The 17,878-nt window shown below is 43.6% G+C and overlaps 1 protein-coding gene across 3 annotated transcripts in view; it reads left to right on the top strand.

The window, feature by feature from the left end:
- The window catches only part of PNPLA7 (patatin like domain 7, lysophospholipase), a 478,577-nt gene that overhangs the window by 414,409 nt on the left and 46,290 nt on the right, over positions 1-17,878 (top strand). For all 3 annotated transcript variants that reach the window (XM_073599988.1, XM_073599989.1, XM_073599987.1), the window contains one exon: positions 15,981-16,097. In XM_073599988.1, coding sequence (XP_073456089.1) covers positions 15,981-16,097 — 117 coding nt within the window. The remainder of the gene's footprint in view (positions 1-15,980; positions 16,098-17,878) is intronic.

Below are 17,878 nucleotides of genomic sequence, written 5' to 3'. Positions count from 1 at the left end.
TACAGTATCTGTTGCTGGCAAAGGAAGTGATGGAAACCTATTCCCAGCAGACACAAACAGCAGTAAAAACCTGTAAGAGGTTCTTATCCAACACTGGAGAAAAAAGTCTTGGCTAGGTTTCCCTTTTAAAACATCGTTTATGAAGCTAATCTTTGTTTTATATTTATCACTCCAGTGTGCGTGTGTGATCCGCACATTATTCAATTGTCTATTCCTCTGACTCTTTTTTATTATACAAAGGGCTGGGTATTGATTGCTTCTCAGTATTTTAATTTAACAGACAACCATAATAAAAAGGGAAGGCAGGGAGAGAATAATATACTGCTTTTTTATTTCCATCTTTATTTGGTTTTCCTGTAATTACTGATTTGCAGAGGAAATGGTAGCGTTGTAACAATTGCAGCAGCAGAAACAAAAGGCATTGAGGAACTTCATTGTGAAACAATAAATCGTACGTGCTATTGGTTGGGATTTGCATATGGATGTATTAAACGGGTCAGCGGGATGGCAACCCAGGCTGCAGAGGAAGTGATGGCTTTTCCTGCCATGATTGCTAAGAGGTTCCAGCCTAATGGTGGATAAAGAATACTTATCTATTTGTTCCCCAAGAAGCATTGGGATGATGTGTTAGAAGGAGTTTTGTGCTCACAGATAGATTATATTGTGTGGGGCATTGCAGGGTTTAGTGAGACTGTCACTAATGTAACACAATTGCAGGTAAAATCACAGAACCAAATGTTTTAGATACTTAGTGTTTTTCCTTTCCATAAATCAGTTTTGTTTATTCACTTGCAATGTGCTTTTGACCTTGCTAGCAATTAAGACATTCCAGGAAGAATAAATTACGTTTCAGATTCCCCTCCCTTCTGCCTTGTCATAACCCTCTCCTCTTCTGGGAGTGTCTAATTACTCTCTGTGCTGACCCAGCTCCTCCACCCCTCCATTTACCCCCGCACATACTTATGTAGCTGCCTGGAAAAGAGCAATAGGGAATACCTGAGCAACAATTTTTGGGGCAGCTGACATCACATACAAGATAGGAGTGGCAGTCTCAGGGCTTTTGATGGCTACACAAGGGAAGTTTGTAAAGGTAATTAACATGCATAAAATATGTAAAATGTTCAAAAAATATTATGGAAAGATTGTTGTTAAAAAGACGTCAAAAGGGGTTGTGACCAATCCACACCATTTTGGTAAAGAAACACCCAAATGCCTCCATCCCAAATAAATGTAGCAAAATGGGGGGACAGAGACGGGACTTTGTATGAGGCATGTGGGTGAATATATTGGGCCAATGATGGGGGTGGGGTATGAAAAAATGAACAAAACATATAAGTTGACAAATGGAGTAAGAGTAAAATGAATAGGGTCAACATAGAAAATAATGAAAGGTAATGATAGTGAAAGAGTTTATTGGCATGGATATTCGAATCAAATACAGTCAATGGAAGAAAGGACACATATAAAACCAAAATAAACCATATTCGCAACAATGTATGGACCAGCAGGGTTCATGAATAGTAATACAGTTGCAAGGGCATATATACATTATACAGTCAATGTATACATGAATGGATCTAGACTCTAAAACATATTACCAGCAATGTATGGACAAGCGAGGAACATAACTAGGTAGTGCATTAGCAAGAACACATATGCATGATACACAATGTATGGACAGGCGAGGAACATAACTAGGTAGTGCATTGACAAGAACACATATGCATGGTACAGATAAAGGATTTTATATGTGTCCTTTCTTCCATTGACTGTATTTGATTCGAATATCCATGCCAATAAACTCTTTCACTATCATTACCTTTCATTATTTTCTATGTTGACCCTATTCATTTTACTCTTACTCCATTTGTCAACTTATATGTTTTGTTCATTTTTTCATACCCCACCCCCATCATTGGCCCAATATATTCACCCACATGCCTCATACAAAGTCCCGTCTCTGTCCCCCCATTTTGCTACTGTTGTTAAAAAGAAATAGTGGAGCAACCCTGTCATGTGGGTTAAAAAAAAAAGTCAAGATTGTCGTCACTCCTTGAATTGTCGAGTTCTCAGCAGACTTTAGTTAGTGTTTCTCACATCAAAAAACAAAATGGCGTTTAGTGGCGCAGGCAGCAGGAAAGGTATGTATTCCCTTTCTTCTTTCCATGTAGGCGCTTGCATTTTATACATTTTACCTACAGTATATAGCAGAATAGCTTTAAACCTGATCCCCAGGCAGATGTAAAAGACATAAATGAATCCAGTTCTGTATGTATTAATACATTGATCAAATGCTGCATCTGTCGTCCCCCCTCCTCCCGCGCTGACTCTGCAGTGAGAATTGAGCAATCAAACACTGCTGATCACTCAGTTCTTCCCTCTGCTCTGAGCCTGGAGTGCTAGGCTGTGGAGGGGGCAGGAGGTGCTGGCTCCACCTCTCAGCAGAAAGCTGAGAGGTGGAGCCAGCTGCCACTCAAAGCATCTGGGTGGATCCTGACCATATGGTCAGGATCTTTTCAGAGCCTGGACCGGCTCCGTGGTGTCTGCTGACTGCATGCTTTGGCCTGCTATTGGCTGAAAACGGGTCACAAGAGTGCAGAACTAAGTGCACACCTGTGATCTACAGGAGAAGTATAGCCAAAATAGGTTTGGCTATACTTCACCTTTTAATATGTCCTTGAATGTGTTTTTGTACTAAAAGCAGTGTAAGTGTCTGAATTTGATATGGTATCAGCATCTTGCGGTCCCTGTGCTTAGAGCTCAGCGGGGGAAAGTATACAGCAGCACTAAGAAGCATGCTTATATGAAGAGTGAACAGGGTGACAGCGAGATGAGCTTATCATTGTACTGCTTCTCCTTCAAGAAGTCACAGGCTGGGGGTGGTTCCATGACAACCTGCACTCTCAGCAAATGGGTTAAATGCTGCTGACTGCCGTTCCACCTAGAAAACAAGGGACATCTAGTGGTGGAAAAAGGTACTGCGGTGGACAGCATTCAATGAAAAAGGGATTATTGCAGAGAAAGATTTTTCTTTTTTTCTTTATCTTTTACTTGACTAGCATTCATTTACAGCAGTTCTGCTTTAGATCGAAGCTCCATGTATAGCCTGCGTCTATTATCAGGAGGTTTCACAGGGATCAAGTCTAAAGACGAGCACAGGTACTTGCAGACACTACGTGGTATCGCAATTCAGCAATTTTGTAACCTTAGAAACGTTTTAAGTCAGGCCAAGTTATATTTAGGAATGTAGACATCTCTGATGTTAGCAGCTATGGAAAAGCTGTTTTTCAGATCATTTTGCCGCCGTCTAGTGATCAGTCATGATTACTTACATAGATGTGATCACCTGTGAAATACATACCCCAACATCCTGAATTTAATATGTATTGTCTCCTGTGTTTTTTTTAATCTATACATTCTGTAATGTGGAGTCAGTTAAAAATACATATCTAGCTGGATGAATAGTTGTGTAGATGGCTGTGTGAGTAATCTGGTGATCCCCCAGTAGTAGGTGTAGTGGATATGCAGCTATTGTGACATCCTTTGATGCTACACATTGTTCAAAGATGAATGAAACATTCCCTGCTTTATGTACCTTGTATTTGTTTAGCTGCCGCCATATCGAGGCTGACCTCCTACCTGACACTTGGATTATGTCTTCACTGGGCAATGTCATTACATGTTCCCTCCGCTCCAAGTGACTAATACCGATAGCGGACATTTCTCTTACCATTAATCCTCTGTTCTGTAGCCTCACACCCACACAATCCCAGTCCTAATGAGACCCAGGGACTAGCTTCAGGCTTCCTGACTGTGCGTTACACAGGTTAGGAAATCCCACTCAGAGATGGAAATTCTGCCTTTCACCTCCCACCTTACAGTTATCAGTTCATTAATTACTTATGTCTGTGCACAGAACCTGAAAAATGTATATTTTATACCACGAAAATATTGCAATTAGGGAGCCCAGCAGGATGGTTACAACATTCTAAGCAACCAAAAACTTCCCCATAAAAATAGGAATTAATAAATTTTTATAAATGTTCAGGACCATATACTGTATATGTGTGTGTTTAGTTTCCACTATGTGTGTTTACACACACATACACTTTTTTTCAGCACATCTAAAATGTCTGTTTTGGGTCTCCAAAATGTCAGTGTGTTATTGTTTTGGGACCCGAGCTGTCAGCATGCTATTGTTCTGGGACCTCCAAGTGTTAGTGTGTTATTGTTTGGGACCAGTGGTGGCTGGTGCTCAATTTTCTTGGGGGGGGGGGGGGTGGCCCCCACCCAGCCCGCCACCCCCACCCCCAGCGCTTGATTGATTGCTGCTTCCCCCCACCCTCCCCCATCGATCGATCACCACTTTGCTCGCCCGTCGGCCACCAGGCACCCCACCAGCCCCTCACTTACCCCATCCAGGTCACAGCTTTGGTGGCTTCCCCCCATGCGACTCCTCCTGAGTCCTGGCAGTCTCTTCTCCTTCCAGCAAATCAGGACTTAGGACTTGCGGCCAATCGGGTCTGAGGACTCCCGGCCAATCTGGTCTAAGGACCCATTTCCTGATTGACCGGGAGGAGAAACAGGAAGACATTAGCGAATATTAATTGGCTAATGTCACACAACTGGGTGGGCTCAGCCCACCCGTTTTGAAGCCAATTAGAGCCTCGGGCTTTAAAAATGTGCTTAAAAAAAAAACCCATTGAAATCCATGTGTCCGGCGCCCTGCATGTAGATTAGGAACCAGGCACATGGATTTGGAGGGCTGCACCCCCGTATGAGCGGCTGCTACTGTCTGGGCCCCTTAAGTGTCAGTATACCATTGTTTTGAGATTTCATACATTAGTGAGTGTGTCATCATACTGGGACCCCAAGTGTCAGAGGCAGAGCATCTGCACAAAGGCCCTCTGACACTAAAGCCGGTCATACGTGGATCGAAATTTGGCTGGTTCAGCAGGGAACAGCTGACTATCAATCCATGTATGTGTACCCTGGTTGTACACAAGTCAATCCATCAATCAACTTGTGTACAACCAGCCTGTCGGGTTTTTCCTGAACAGTTAGTGCCGCAGGTTATAAGCTGATTATTGTGTTCTGCCGGCAGGGAAGGCTCCCTGTGCTCTCCACTGGCAGAACACAATAGTGCTACAGGAGGGATTCCTCCATCAACACTGAGTTTGTTGATGGGGGAAACAAGCAATTTTTCTTTCCACCACGGGAAGAAAATTGCATAATGCATGCCCTGCTTGAGCTCCCCCCCCCCCCATGCATTATCTTGTATACCTGGATATAGCACACTGTATCTAGCTGTTAAGCTATAATTGACCAGTAGTTAAATGCGAGTACAAAAGTTGGTCTTTCACAGGGGCCCCTTGCTGACTCTATTTGCCACTGGTGTGTCATTGTTCTGGGACCCGATGGGGGGGGGATTTACTAAAACTGGAGCATGCAAAATCTGGTGCAGTGGTGCATAGTAACCAATCCGCTTCCAGTTTTTTTGTCAACGCTTAATTGAACAAGCTGAAGTTAGAAATGGATTGGCTACCCTGCACAGCTGCACCAGATTGTGTGCACCTGTTTTCGTAAATCTCCACTACCCCCCCAATTGTTTCATCATTCTAGGACTCCAACTGTGTCACTAGCTCCGTCTGACCCCTATTATCACTTTTGCACTAAAGTCCCATACACACGGGCCGAATGTCGGGAGACAGGCCGGGGGGGGCATTCCCCTGTCAACACAGCAGCTCAGCAGGGGAGATCACTGTACTAACTTCACATAGTGAGTACAGCGGCATTTTTTTCTTTTGGTTCAACCGGCTGGGGTGAACAAAAGAACCTCATAGTGTGTACCAGGCTTTGGTGTTGTTCTAGGACTCCAAACTTCATTATTACTTTTCTAGGAGCCACTTGTCAGTTTGGAGTGTGATTTGTGATCATGTAAAGTATGCATTTCCCAGTAAAAGGATAGAAAAGCAGAATTAGGGTCTGAATTGGTGATCCCATTATATGTTTTCTGCATATCTTGGCATGGATCATTTGAAAGGCTATAAATCTTTAGAAGGTAATGTATGATGGTTAAGCGTGAAATAAGAAATTGTAAGTGATTTATGTCCTATAACTGTTGTGGCATCCTGCGATGCTGTCTCCATGAGGTATCTACAATCGGATAATGACTGATAACATTAGCAGCACATGATAAGTGGAGAGTGACAAGCTTTGGCGGTGATATTAGCGGGAGCAGAAAAGACCCACAGATCTAATGTGGTTAGTAGGAGCAGGAAAAGTCCTATCCTATTATTACACAGAATGCACAAGAATGAGCAGATAAGGGAGATATTTCCATAGAACCTGCACTTGGTGGGATTGTGTTCCCAAATCAGGAACGCTCTACCTTTTATGACAAAATCCTATACTCAGTGTGTCAGTTTATTGAACTCTACAGCAATCTCTTAGGTCCTCAGAAATGTTCACTTTTTATACATTATCAGCCAATACTGTGAAAAACTGCTTCCAGTTTTTGGTGGGCAGCATTTCCGTCCCTAGAGTAGACTGAATGGCTGACCCCCTCCCTGAAGACCATAATAAGTGTTGCTTAGTCACAGCTGGATTCCCTGGATGTTCGTTTTTCATTATATGGGGATCTGTTGACTTTGTAATGGCTGAATTAGGGGGATCTCACCATCAAGACGGTCAAACATCCAAAAATGTTCAGTGCGGGGGGGCGTGGCCGAGCGGGGAATGGAGTAAGACGCACACTGCATAGCTCCGCCAGGAATCCTGACGAATCCTCTCAATATCACCGCCATCCTGCTGCATAGAGATTCGGCTCTTGGTGCACTGTGATCCCCTGACTTCGGCTATCCTCGGAGGGGTAAATCGGCGAAAATACAATGGCCAGACGCGGACCAACGGCACTGGACACCCCTGGCCATCATGGCGGCCTCCCGCCCCGCACGGCAAAGGAGGCTGCCCAGCGCCTATTCGGCATCTACACTGCCCAGAAGGATCCCTAAGCAGCTCCTATGCCTGATCCCGAGGAAGCGCTGATGGAGGCTGTTATGAGCTCCCTGGATGGGATCCCTCCTCAGCTTGCTGATGCCACAGCTTCTGCAAATGTGAGTACTTTCCCACATTCTTCCAATATGGCCCCCGCATCTCTGCAGCAGGACACTGACCCTGAGCCCACACTGCGGGATATCTTTGCTGCAGTTACATCTATAACTGCACTAACTGGGGAAGTGAAAGGTATGAAGGGGGAGATTTCCTTAATAAGACACGATATGCAAAAGCTGCGCGAACGCACATCCGCTTTGGAGGGCAGACTTAGTACACTGGAGGATGAGTGGCAGCCCCTACAGAGGGATGTGCGACATGCGACATCAGTGGCGTCTGTGAATGCGGCCTGATCGGAAGATATGGAAAACCGCCTGCGCAGAAATAACGTGCGGGCGGTCGGTATTCCGGAAAGAGCTGAGGGCAAAAACCCAGTAGCTTTTATTGAATCTTGGCTGAAGGACACATTTGGCAGCACCGTGTTTTCTCCTATGTTTGCGGTTGAGAGGGCCCACCGAGTCCCCTCGAGGCCACCACCACAGGGAGCTCCACCGCGCCCTTTCCTTTTTCGGCTGCTTAATTACAAGGATCAGGATGCCATCCTGAGTAATGCTAGAACAGCTGGGATCCTGAAAGTGGACAATGCCACGGTCTCATTATTTCCGGATTTCTCTGCGGAGGTGCAGCGGCAAAGATCCAAATTCATCGATATCAAGAAGAGGCTAAGGATCCTGAATCTCCAATACTTTATGTTGTATCCGGCAAAGTTGAAAGTGATTGCTAATGGCACGTCCCATTTCTTTGAAAATCCCACGGCTGCTATGAACTGGTTGGATAGAGAAGAGCGTGCTTTAGCACAACGTCCTGCATGAGTGCGGTTTTTCTTTTCTTTACGGCACCTTGTTCAAGCGGTGCTCTGTTGAAATTTGATCCCTTCTTTTTCTCTTATGGTAGAGTTGGTTCTCACCCCTTTTTATTTTTGCAGAATATTTTTTCTATTTTTGAGTTTTTCCTTTTTGCACGCTGATATTTCGGCATTAGTAACATATTGTTCTAATTTTGCTGGTGCAAGGTTTGATAATAATACATGCCCCTTGAGCTACGCAAGAGCCCCAACAGAGTCCTGAGAGGACTGAATTCCCCACGTTGGGGTTTACTATGGTTATGTGCGGCCATGTTGGTCAGACACTTTGTTTCCTTTAAGGGTGTGTTTTTCCTTTTCCCCTCTCCAGGTGTGACCCTCTTCCTCCTACAGGTTGGACGATTATATGACTGTTTAACTCCCTTCATACTTATACCCTCCAAGCAGTGGCGGGAATTGATGTGTAGGAATATTGTGGTAATTAGGGCAGGCTGGGATGTTTTACTACTTGAAAATAGTACTGTATCACAAAGTGCATGTGGCTCCTCAGCCCTCAATTTTGCCTCTAAAACAGATTGGAAATGGCGAATCGAGGTACTAGGGGGTTAATGCTCCTTTCTTGGAATATTAGGGGACTGGGGGAGAAAACAAAACAGAGTGCAATGTTCAAATATTTAGCTTGGATGCAGCCGCACCTGGTCTGTCTTCAGGAGACACACCTGCAGCTCAATTCGATTTACCTGTTGAAATCACGTAGATATCCTACTCAGTTTCACTCTGTGCACTCCTCCTACTCTAGGGGGGTGAGTGTACTGATATCTGGGAGGATATCTTTTGAATGTCTGCAGCAGAGGATTGATGGGGACGGCAGATTTGTGTTTCTACTGTGTAAGCTCAATGGATATAGGTGTATTGTTGCGGCCATGTATGTTCCTCCCCCATACTCCTCGGACCCTTTAAAGAAATTTGCCCAGTTCATGGCCTTATACCCTAATACTCCTGTTCTAGCATTGGGAGACTACAACAATGTGTTAGATACACACTTAGATAGAATATCCTTGAACTCCAGACAAATTGGTCGCTCCCCGGGTACTACCTCATTTGCACTTATGATTGCTGAATTGGGTCTGAGAGATGTGTGGAGGGAGAAGCATCCAATGGATAAATGTTATTCATGTAGATCGAGCACATATGGTGGTATTTCACGTATAGATCTGGGCCTGGGCAACACTTCCCTTTTGCAGAGGGTATTGCATTCCGCCTATGAACCTAGATTACTCTCTGATCACTCTCCCTTTTGGGTACGGATAGAAGTAGGAACCCAGGAGGTTCAACCCCTCTGGCGGATTAACCCATTATGGCTGGAGCTATTCCCAGAACTGGATGGGATAGCTGATGCCTTGAGGGATTTCCTATGTTTCAACAGAGGATCCGCGAGCGCGGCTGTTTGGGACTCTCTGAAGGCGTTCCTGCGAGGATGTCTGATCAGAGGAATTAATGGAGTGAAAAGGAGATCGGGAGAGTGGGAATCCCAGGGTTAGAGATGATTTACAAACTAGAGAGTAGAAAATGATTTCAGACCCCTCCCAGGAAAATAGGGAGGCATGGATTGAGGCTCACTCATTATACAACTCAGTAGTCTTATCAGCGGCCGAAAAAAGGAGGTTCTTCCTACAACAGGAATATTATGAAGAGGGCGAGAACACAGGTCATCTCCTTGCCTTATTGGCCAGGGAGCAAAGAGACACGGCTTCCATTCTAGCCATTAAATCGGGGACAGGGGAGACTTGCTCCAGGACAGCCGACATTATGCAGATATTTTATCAATTTTATATGGACTTATATTCCTCTAGAACTGCATCTAGTTCTTTTGAGCTGGATTCATTCCTACAGAATTGTCCCTTCCCTCAGGTCTCGGAGAATGAGAGGAGCATGTTGGATGCTCCAATAACTATGGAGGAATTGGCGGAGGCCATCCAGGGGGCTAAGAAGCATAAGTCTCCGGGCTCAGATGGATTGCCTGCTGAGGTTTACAGGAGATATAGTAATATTTTACTTCCACCACTGCTGCGAGCTTTCTCTGCGGCAGAGGAGGAAGGATCCCTGCCGGATAGTATGCAAGAAACCCTCATAGTTGTGATCCCTAAACCGGGTAAGGATAAACTCCTACCGGATTCATACAGGCCCATATCCCTCTTAAACCTAGACGTCAAACTTTTAGCACGAGTACTGGTGAATAGATTGTCCAGGGTGATAGGGAAGTTGGTGCATAAAGACCAATCTGGGTTTGTACCCACTAGATCTACAACTAATATTATTAGACGCCTCTTTCTGAACCTGCAGACCCCAGTGGATAATCCTGGAGGTAGGGCTATATTATCCTTGGATGCCGCTAAGGCTTTTGATAGTGTGGAGTGGCCCTACCTCTGGGAGATCCTAGCCCGTTTTGGCCTAGGCGACAGGTTTGTTAAATGGGTGAAGATTCTATACTCAGCCCCTAGAGCGAGGCTTCGCATTAATAACTCCCTTTCCCAGTCCTTTGCATTACACAGAGGCACTCGGCAGGGGTGCCCATTGTCACCCCTGCTGTTTGCTTTGGCAGTCGAACCGTTGGCTATTATGATCTGTAGTTCCTCTGAGATAGTGGGATTCCGTAGAGGCCTCTCAGAGGAAAAGATCTCACTGTACGCTGACGACGCACTGCTGTATCTGGGAGATACGGATAATTCTTTGAGGCTACTAATGTCACTTATAATTAAATTTGGAGGATTCTCAGGTTTCACAATAAACTGGTCCAAATCTATTATGATGCCTATAGACCCCATAATTAAACCCGTGCCCCAGGAGGCAAGGCAAATCACCATCGCTGAATCATTTCGATACTTAGGAGTGGTGGTGACTCCGGACACCTCTAAGTACCTTAAATTAAATTTGGAACCCCTGTTGGAGAAACAAAAAGAGAAATCCCTTAGCTGGTGTAAACTTCCCTTATCAGTCATGGGGAGGATAAATCTAATAAAAATGATCTGGGCCCCGCAATTATTGTATGTCACTCAAAATTCCCCAATGTGGATCTCTAACAAGTGGTTCAGGAAAATAGATACACAGATGCGGGATCTCATTTGGAAAAGGAAGGGCGCTAGAATTAGTTTAAACACTCTACAATATTGTAAAGACAGAGGAGGTCTAGCGGCACCACACCCCAAACTATATTTTTTGGCCTCTCAAATGCAGCAGTTAATGGGGTGGGGGGATGATGATATCTCAGATGATCCCATAGTACGTATAGTGGTACGTACAGACCCGGATTTGAAGGCCAGCTCCCATTTAGAAATGGACCTTCCCGGCTTATCCCTGAATTCACCTACGGCGGGTCTTCTTAAAAAAGTGTGGGGCGCAGTTCGGGGGCACTGAAGGTTGTGGGCCCCTTGGAGTGCACCCCCTTATGGGATAACCCAAGATACCCAGAACTTAATAAATTAGAGGGATTTACCCTGTGGAAGCGTAAGGGAATTTGTTTTTTCTCACAGTTATATGTGGGGAATGTATTAAAATCTTTTGCGCAATTATGTTCGGAATTTGCACTACCCAATAGATGCTTTTTTCAGTATCTACAACTTCGACATGCTCTACAGGCCCAGAGTCGGGTAATCCCCATGTCTGTAACGTCATCCCCACTTCTGAGGGACCTGTTGCATGCGAATGTTAGAAAAGGACTGATATCTACAATATATTCAGTGTTGCTCTCCTCCAATCAGGACCATACCTCCTTAAAATGCAGAGCTAAATGGGTCATAGATATTGGAGAGATCGATGATGATCAATGGGATATGGTACTGGAATCAATCCCTAATATATCCATTTCAGCTTCTCATAGGTTGTCGCAGCTGTTTATTTTGCATAGAACCTATCGGATGCCTACTAAACTGTTTGCTTGGGGCCTGAGAGATTCACCCCGTGCCCAAAATGTAAAATACATCAGGGTGACCTCATCCATATGCTCTGGCGGTGCCCAAAGCTTAATAGATACTGGAATGAGGTCATACAGATTGTATCCCGGTTGGCGCAGGTGCCAGTGCCCTCCACTCCTCTGGTGTGTTTACTAGGCGCGATTGATGAGGAGATGTACCAGAGGGGAATGTACATTATGCTTACCAGGCTATTGTATCTGGCTAGAAAACTTATAGCTCGACACTGGATAGTGCACACTGTACCAACGGGGAAGCAATGGATTGCATATGTAAACTCACTCCTGATCAGGGAACAATTAGCATACCGTCATAGAAATGCTGGCAATAAATTTGAAAAAGTATGGGAGCCTTGGTTGTCTGACCCAGCTCTTGCCCCCCCACAGCTTGTGATGGATAGACTGTTTTGAATTTAGTATGAAGAATGTGCAGCAGATGGAGGGGAGGGGGGGGAGGGGATCACACCCTACAGTTTTATGTTAGGTACGTTAAACACCTGTTATGTATTATTCAATAGTGGACAAAGATGCAGTATAAACTTTTATTCAGATGTATGAAAATTTGCACTGTATATTTTTTTTTTCTTTTTATGGATGGACCTTGATTTCTTTAATCCTTAGTATAATCTGTATTATCTTTGTATGATCATTTTCTGCATCGGAAATAAACAAAAAAGTTTTGATTAAAAAAAAAAAAAATGTTCAGTGCAGAGTGATCTTTAGCAAGCTGAATCACATGCTGGCTTCCCATTTCTATCTGGGACTATCTGTAAGAATTCTGTGTGGAAGGAAAATAATAAATGGTTTTCCAAATTTTTTACAAATATCTGAAAAGTGTGGTGTGCATTTGTATTCAGCCCCCTTTACTCTGAAGTCACCTAATTAGTAAATAGCATCCATATGTGTGTAATTTAATCTTAGTATAAATACAGATGTTCTGTGAAGCCCTCAGGGGTTTGTTAGAGAACCTTAGTGAACAAACAGCATGATGAAGGCCAAGGAACACCAGACAGGTCAGGGATAAAGTTGTGGAGAAGTTTAAAGCAGGGTTAGGTTATAAAAAAATAGCCCAAGCTTTGAACATCCCACAGAGCACTGCTCAATCCATCATCCGAAAATGGAAAGAGTATGGCACAACTGCAAACCTACCAAGACATGGCCGTCCACCTAAACTGACTGGCTGGGCAAGGAGAGCAAGGAGGCTGGGTAAGGAGAGCATTAACCGCTTCCCATCCAGGCCAATTCTGGCACTTCGCTCCTACATGAAAAATCATCTTTTTTTTTCTAGAAAATTACTCAAACCCCCAAACATTATTTATGTTTTTTTAGCAGAGACCCTATCGATTTTTCAAAGTGTTTTTTTTGGGGAGGGGGGGTGTTTCATGAATTAAAAAAAAAAAAAAAAAAACCTACCAATTTTTTTGTATAATGTCAAAGATGATGTTACACCAAGTAAATAGATACCTAACATGTCACGCTTTAAAATGTCGCACACTCGTGGAATGTCGCCAAACTTTGGTACTTAAAAATCACCATAAGCAATGCTTTAATTTTTTTTTTTTTTTTTTACAGGTAACCTGTTTAGAGTTACAGAGGAGGTCTTGGGCTAGAATTATTGCTCTCGCTCTAACGCACATAGCGATACCTCACATGTGTGATTTGAACGTTGTTTACATATGTGGGCGCGACTTACATATGCATTGGCTTCTGTGCACGGGGACGGGGGCACTTTAAATTATTTATTTATTTTTTATTCTTTATTCTATTTTTATTTTTACACTTTCTCTTTTAAAAAAAATGTTATTTACATTTATTCCGATTACAAGGAATGTAAACATCCCTTCTAATAGGAATAGTGCATGACAGGTCCTCTTTATGGAGAGATGTGGGGACTATAAGTCCCCACATCTCTCCTTCAGGCTGGAAAAACCGAAAATAAACTGTCTCGGCATTGTTTACTTCCGCTGGCCCGGACGTGACGCCATAATGTCACGCCCGGGCCTCCAAGGGTCATAGAGATGACTAGGGACCATCTGGTCATCAGAAATCTCTATGCTCAACTTCCAGCGGCGACCGATTCATTCTCCGGTTCGCCGATCACACGGGCGCGCCAGTAGAAGCACAGGAGGGGGGATATCCCCTTCTGCTGCCTGTAAGACTAATCAAGCGGCTGGACTGCCGTTATGATTGTTCTTATGGTGCACAGAATCGCCGGCTGAAAAATATGATATTTCCGGATGATGCCTGTAGCTGCGGGCATCATTCAGATATCCTCACTCAAAGTCCAGGACATCATATGACGTACCTTGGGCAGAAAGTGGTTAATCAGAGAAGCAGCCAAGAGGTCCATGGTAACTCTGGAGGAGCTGCAGAGATCCAGAGCTCAAGTGGGAGAATCTATTAGTTGTGCACTCCACAAATCTTATTGAAGTGTGGCAAGAAGAAAGCCATTGTTAAAAGAAAGCCATAAGAAGTCCCATTTGCAGTTTGTGAGAAGCCATGTGGGGGAGCAAAAAAACATGTGGAAGAAGGTGCTCTGGTCAGATGAGACCAAAAAACTTTTTGGTCTAAAAACAAAACGCTATGTGTGATGGAAAACTAACATTGCACATCACCCTGAACACACCACCCCCACCATGAAGCATTGTGGTGGCAGCATCATGTTGTGGGGATGCTTTTCTTCAGCAGGGACAGGGAAGCTGGTCAGAGTTGATGGGAAGATGGATGGAGCCAAATACAGGGCAATCTTAGAAGAAAACCTGTTAGAGTCTGCAAAAGACTTGAGACTGGGACGGAGGTTCACCTTCCAGCAGGACAACAACCCTAAACATATAGTCAGAGCTACAATGGAATGGTTTAGATCAAAGCATTTTCACGTGTTAGAATGACCCAGTCAAAGTCCAGACCTAAAGCCAAATGAAAATCTGTGGCAAGACTTGCAAAATTTCTGTTCACAGACGCTCTCCATCCAATCTAACAGAGCTTGAGCTATTTTGCCAAGAAGAATGGGCAAAAATGTCTCTCTATAGATGTGCAAAGCTGGTAGAGACATCCCCAAAAGACTTGCAGCTGTAATTTCAGTGAAAGGTGGTTCTACAAAGTATTGACTCAGGGGGGCTCAATACAAATGCACGCCACACTTTTCACATATTTGTAAAACATTTTGAAAACCTTTAATCATTTTCCTTCCACTTCACAATTATGTGCCACTTTGTGTTGGTCTATAACATAAAACCCAATAAAATACATTTACATTTTTGTTTGTAACGTTGCAAAATGTGGAAAATGTCAAAGGGTTTGAATACCTTTTCAAGGCACTGTATATCTGGTCTCTCACAGAACATGGAAATGCAATAGTTTTAGCAAATATTTACTGCTAAATACCTTTTCTAATCAGCAGTATATAGCAGCCTTCTATCAGTAAGAAAAATACCAAGCTACTGTAAGACATGAAATATAAGAAAGATAAAATAAGATAAATAAAAATAAAGGTAAGCAGCCACTAAAAGTGAAATACACACTAAATAAGATAAGAAAAAATTGTAGCGCTAAACCATAAACAGCTAAACAGAGGGTGAGGGTCCTGCAGCCTCATAGGACAATCATGGGAGAATGAAAACTCCTTCTACAAGCTTTAACCAGACACTGATAGAAGACTAGAAAAAAATTGTAGCAGCGCTAAACCATATACAAAACACAATGTAAACGTGACCCTCTGTCTGGACAGTGCTGATTGGCCCTGTGCTGATCACATGCACTCTCCCAAGAAAAAAAAAAACACTCTCTAGCAATACACACCAAACTGAGCATGTGCAGCTTGTCCCCTAGCCTCTGTACTATCCGGAGATGGTTTGGGGACTCTGGAAGTAGGGGAGGATCAGAGGAGACCAGATCAAACCGTTTTTTTTCACAATGCAGAGGGTTAACTTCTTCTTATACAGACTTATTTTACTGTTGTGGGTTTAGTAACACTTTAAGACTGATACCAGAAGTCGATGGTGCAATCTTTTTGGGGTTCTACGTCCTTCTCATTCTAATTACCTTTCAGACTGATTCCTAGTAATTGGACTAATATAAGTTATTGATTTCTCTTTGCAGGGAGTCTGTGGCGATATGTCCGTGCTAGCATGTCTCTCTCAGGCTACATGCCACCTCTTTGCGACCCCAAGGATGGACACCTACTGATGGATGGGGGATATATCAACAATCTTCCAGGTACACAGTTTTAGGGAGAGTTTAGAGTTTGTTAGCGGGAGTGCTTCTAAATGAAATCTATCTCTGTTTTCTTAAGCCCTAGCTTTAGTTAAAAATAAAAACACATAATGTACAGTTAGCATGATGTGTCCCTTGTGTTAAAGTCATTGTAAATGCCATTTTTTTTTTTTAAATAACAAGCAGGATTTACTTACTTGCTCGGTGCAATGGTTTTGCACAGAGCAGCTCTGATCCTCCTGTTCTTGGGTCCCCCAACTGTGCTCCATGCTCCCCCCTGCGAAATGCCCCCATAACAAGCCTCTTGCTCGGGGGGGGAGGGGGGCACTTGTGTGTGCTCGCTCCCGAGCCCTGCTCTGTGTTTCCATTAACACAGCGCAGCTCAGACCCAACCCCTGCTCCCTCTTCGCTGGCTGTGATTGACAGCAGCAGGAGCCAATGGCTCCCGCTATTGTCTCTGACCCAATAAGGTGAGAGAGAGCCGAGGGAACAGCTGATCTCATTCACATTGCTGAATCTAAATCGGGCTCTGGTAAGTATAAGGGGGTGCTGGGGGGAAGCTGCATGCAGAAGGTTTTTTTTTTACCTTAATGCAAGGAATGCATTAAAGTTAAAAAAAAAAAAAAAAACTTCTGCCTTTAGAACAACCTTAATGCTTCTCCTTTCAGTAGAAATGTTCTTCTGTTCTACTTCTGATTTCAACTGAAAGGAGTAGAATCAGCACAAGGGACAGATCATACTAAGTGTAAGGTTTGTCACTTGTGCTGATTTTTATATTTTTTTTGTTAGCTATACCTAGGCTTTAAAGTACATCTAACTAACTGACAGCCTGCATAAAGTCCAGGCACCTGGCAACTATAATCCGCAAAGCTTTGACACTTTCTTGTACTGTTTAATGCTCTTCTACATCCTGCTGTTGGCTCATATTAAGAGGGTAAGCTTCACTGACCAATAGTATATGGGAAAAGTGAGGAGCCTTCAACATAACTAGTTGTGGAAACTGCAAATTAAAGGTTCCTGTGGTTGGGTTTTCCTGGGTGCACTGGAAAGGGTACCTGTACTGAGGACATATAAAAAAACTGCCATTGCTGACACCCCTTTCAGAAAATTCGACTTCCCTGGCTGTCAGGATAATCCATTGTCTTCTGTACCTTCACAGCCCTGGAGCACAGTTCTAGCAGCATTGAGAAGAGTTAAAACTTCTGACAATGTTTTTATTTCTTTTTACAAATCTTTTATTTAGTTAGTCAAAAGACATGAACCACGGCATCAATAAACATTGAAGAAGCAAAATGGTGTACAACAATGTCATATATGAAATAACAACACAGAATAATGATACCTAATACCCCACTGCTTCACGTATCTCTGGCTAAAGGACATATAAACCTAGTTTTTATTTCTGTGTGTACCTTCCTGCCATGGTGACAGCCGCTCCCTCTTTTCTGGTATGACTGATCTGCTGGATGTTTCCATGCCTTTTCTTTGTCTTTTAAAGCAGTATTAAACCCAAAGATGGATTGGCTGCCTTAGTTTACTTTTTAAAGCTTTCTTTCCTTTATTTTCACTTGGTGTCTGTTGTTTTATTTAACAGAAAAGCTACTCCTGCCGGGAGAAGACATTGATTATTGCAAGCGGCTGTAGCAGCCGTTAGCAACAATCGCAGGACTATCCGGCAGGCTTGTTGTACCCAAGTTGATAGATTGCCAGCCTGCCAATTAACAGTTCGAATCTCGGCCAATGTTTGCTGAACCGGCTGAGATTCGAACCGTGTATGGCAGGTC

The sequence above is a fragment of the Aquarana catesbeiana genome, linkage group LG09, assembly GCF_042186555.1.
Source record: "Aquarana catesbeiana isolate 2022-GZ linkage group LG09, ASM4218655v1, whole genome shotgun sequence".
NCBI classification, from domain to species: Eukaryota; Metazoa; Chordata; class Amphibia; order Anura; family Ranidae; genus Aquarana; species Aquarana catesbeiana.
This window is presented reverse-complemented; position numbering and strand designations above follow the sequence as displayed.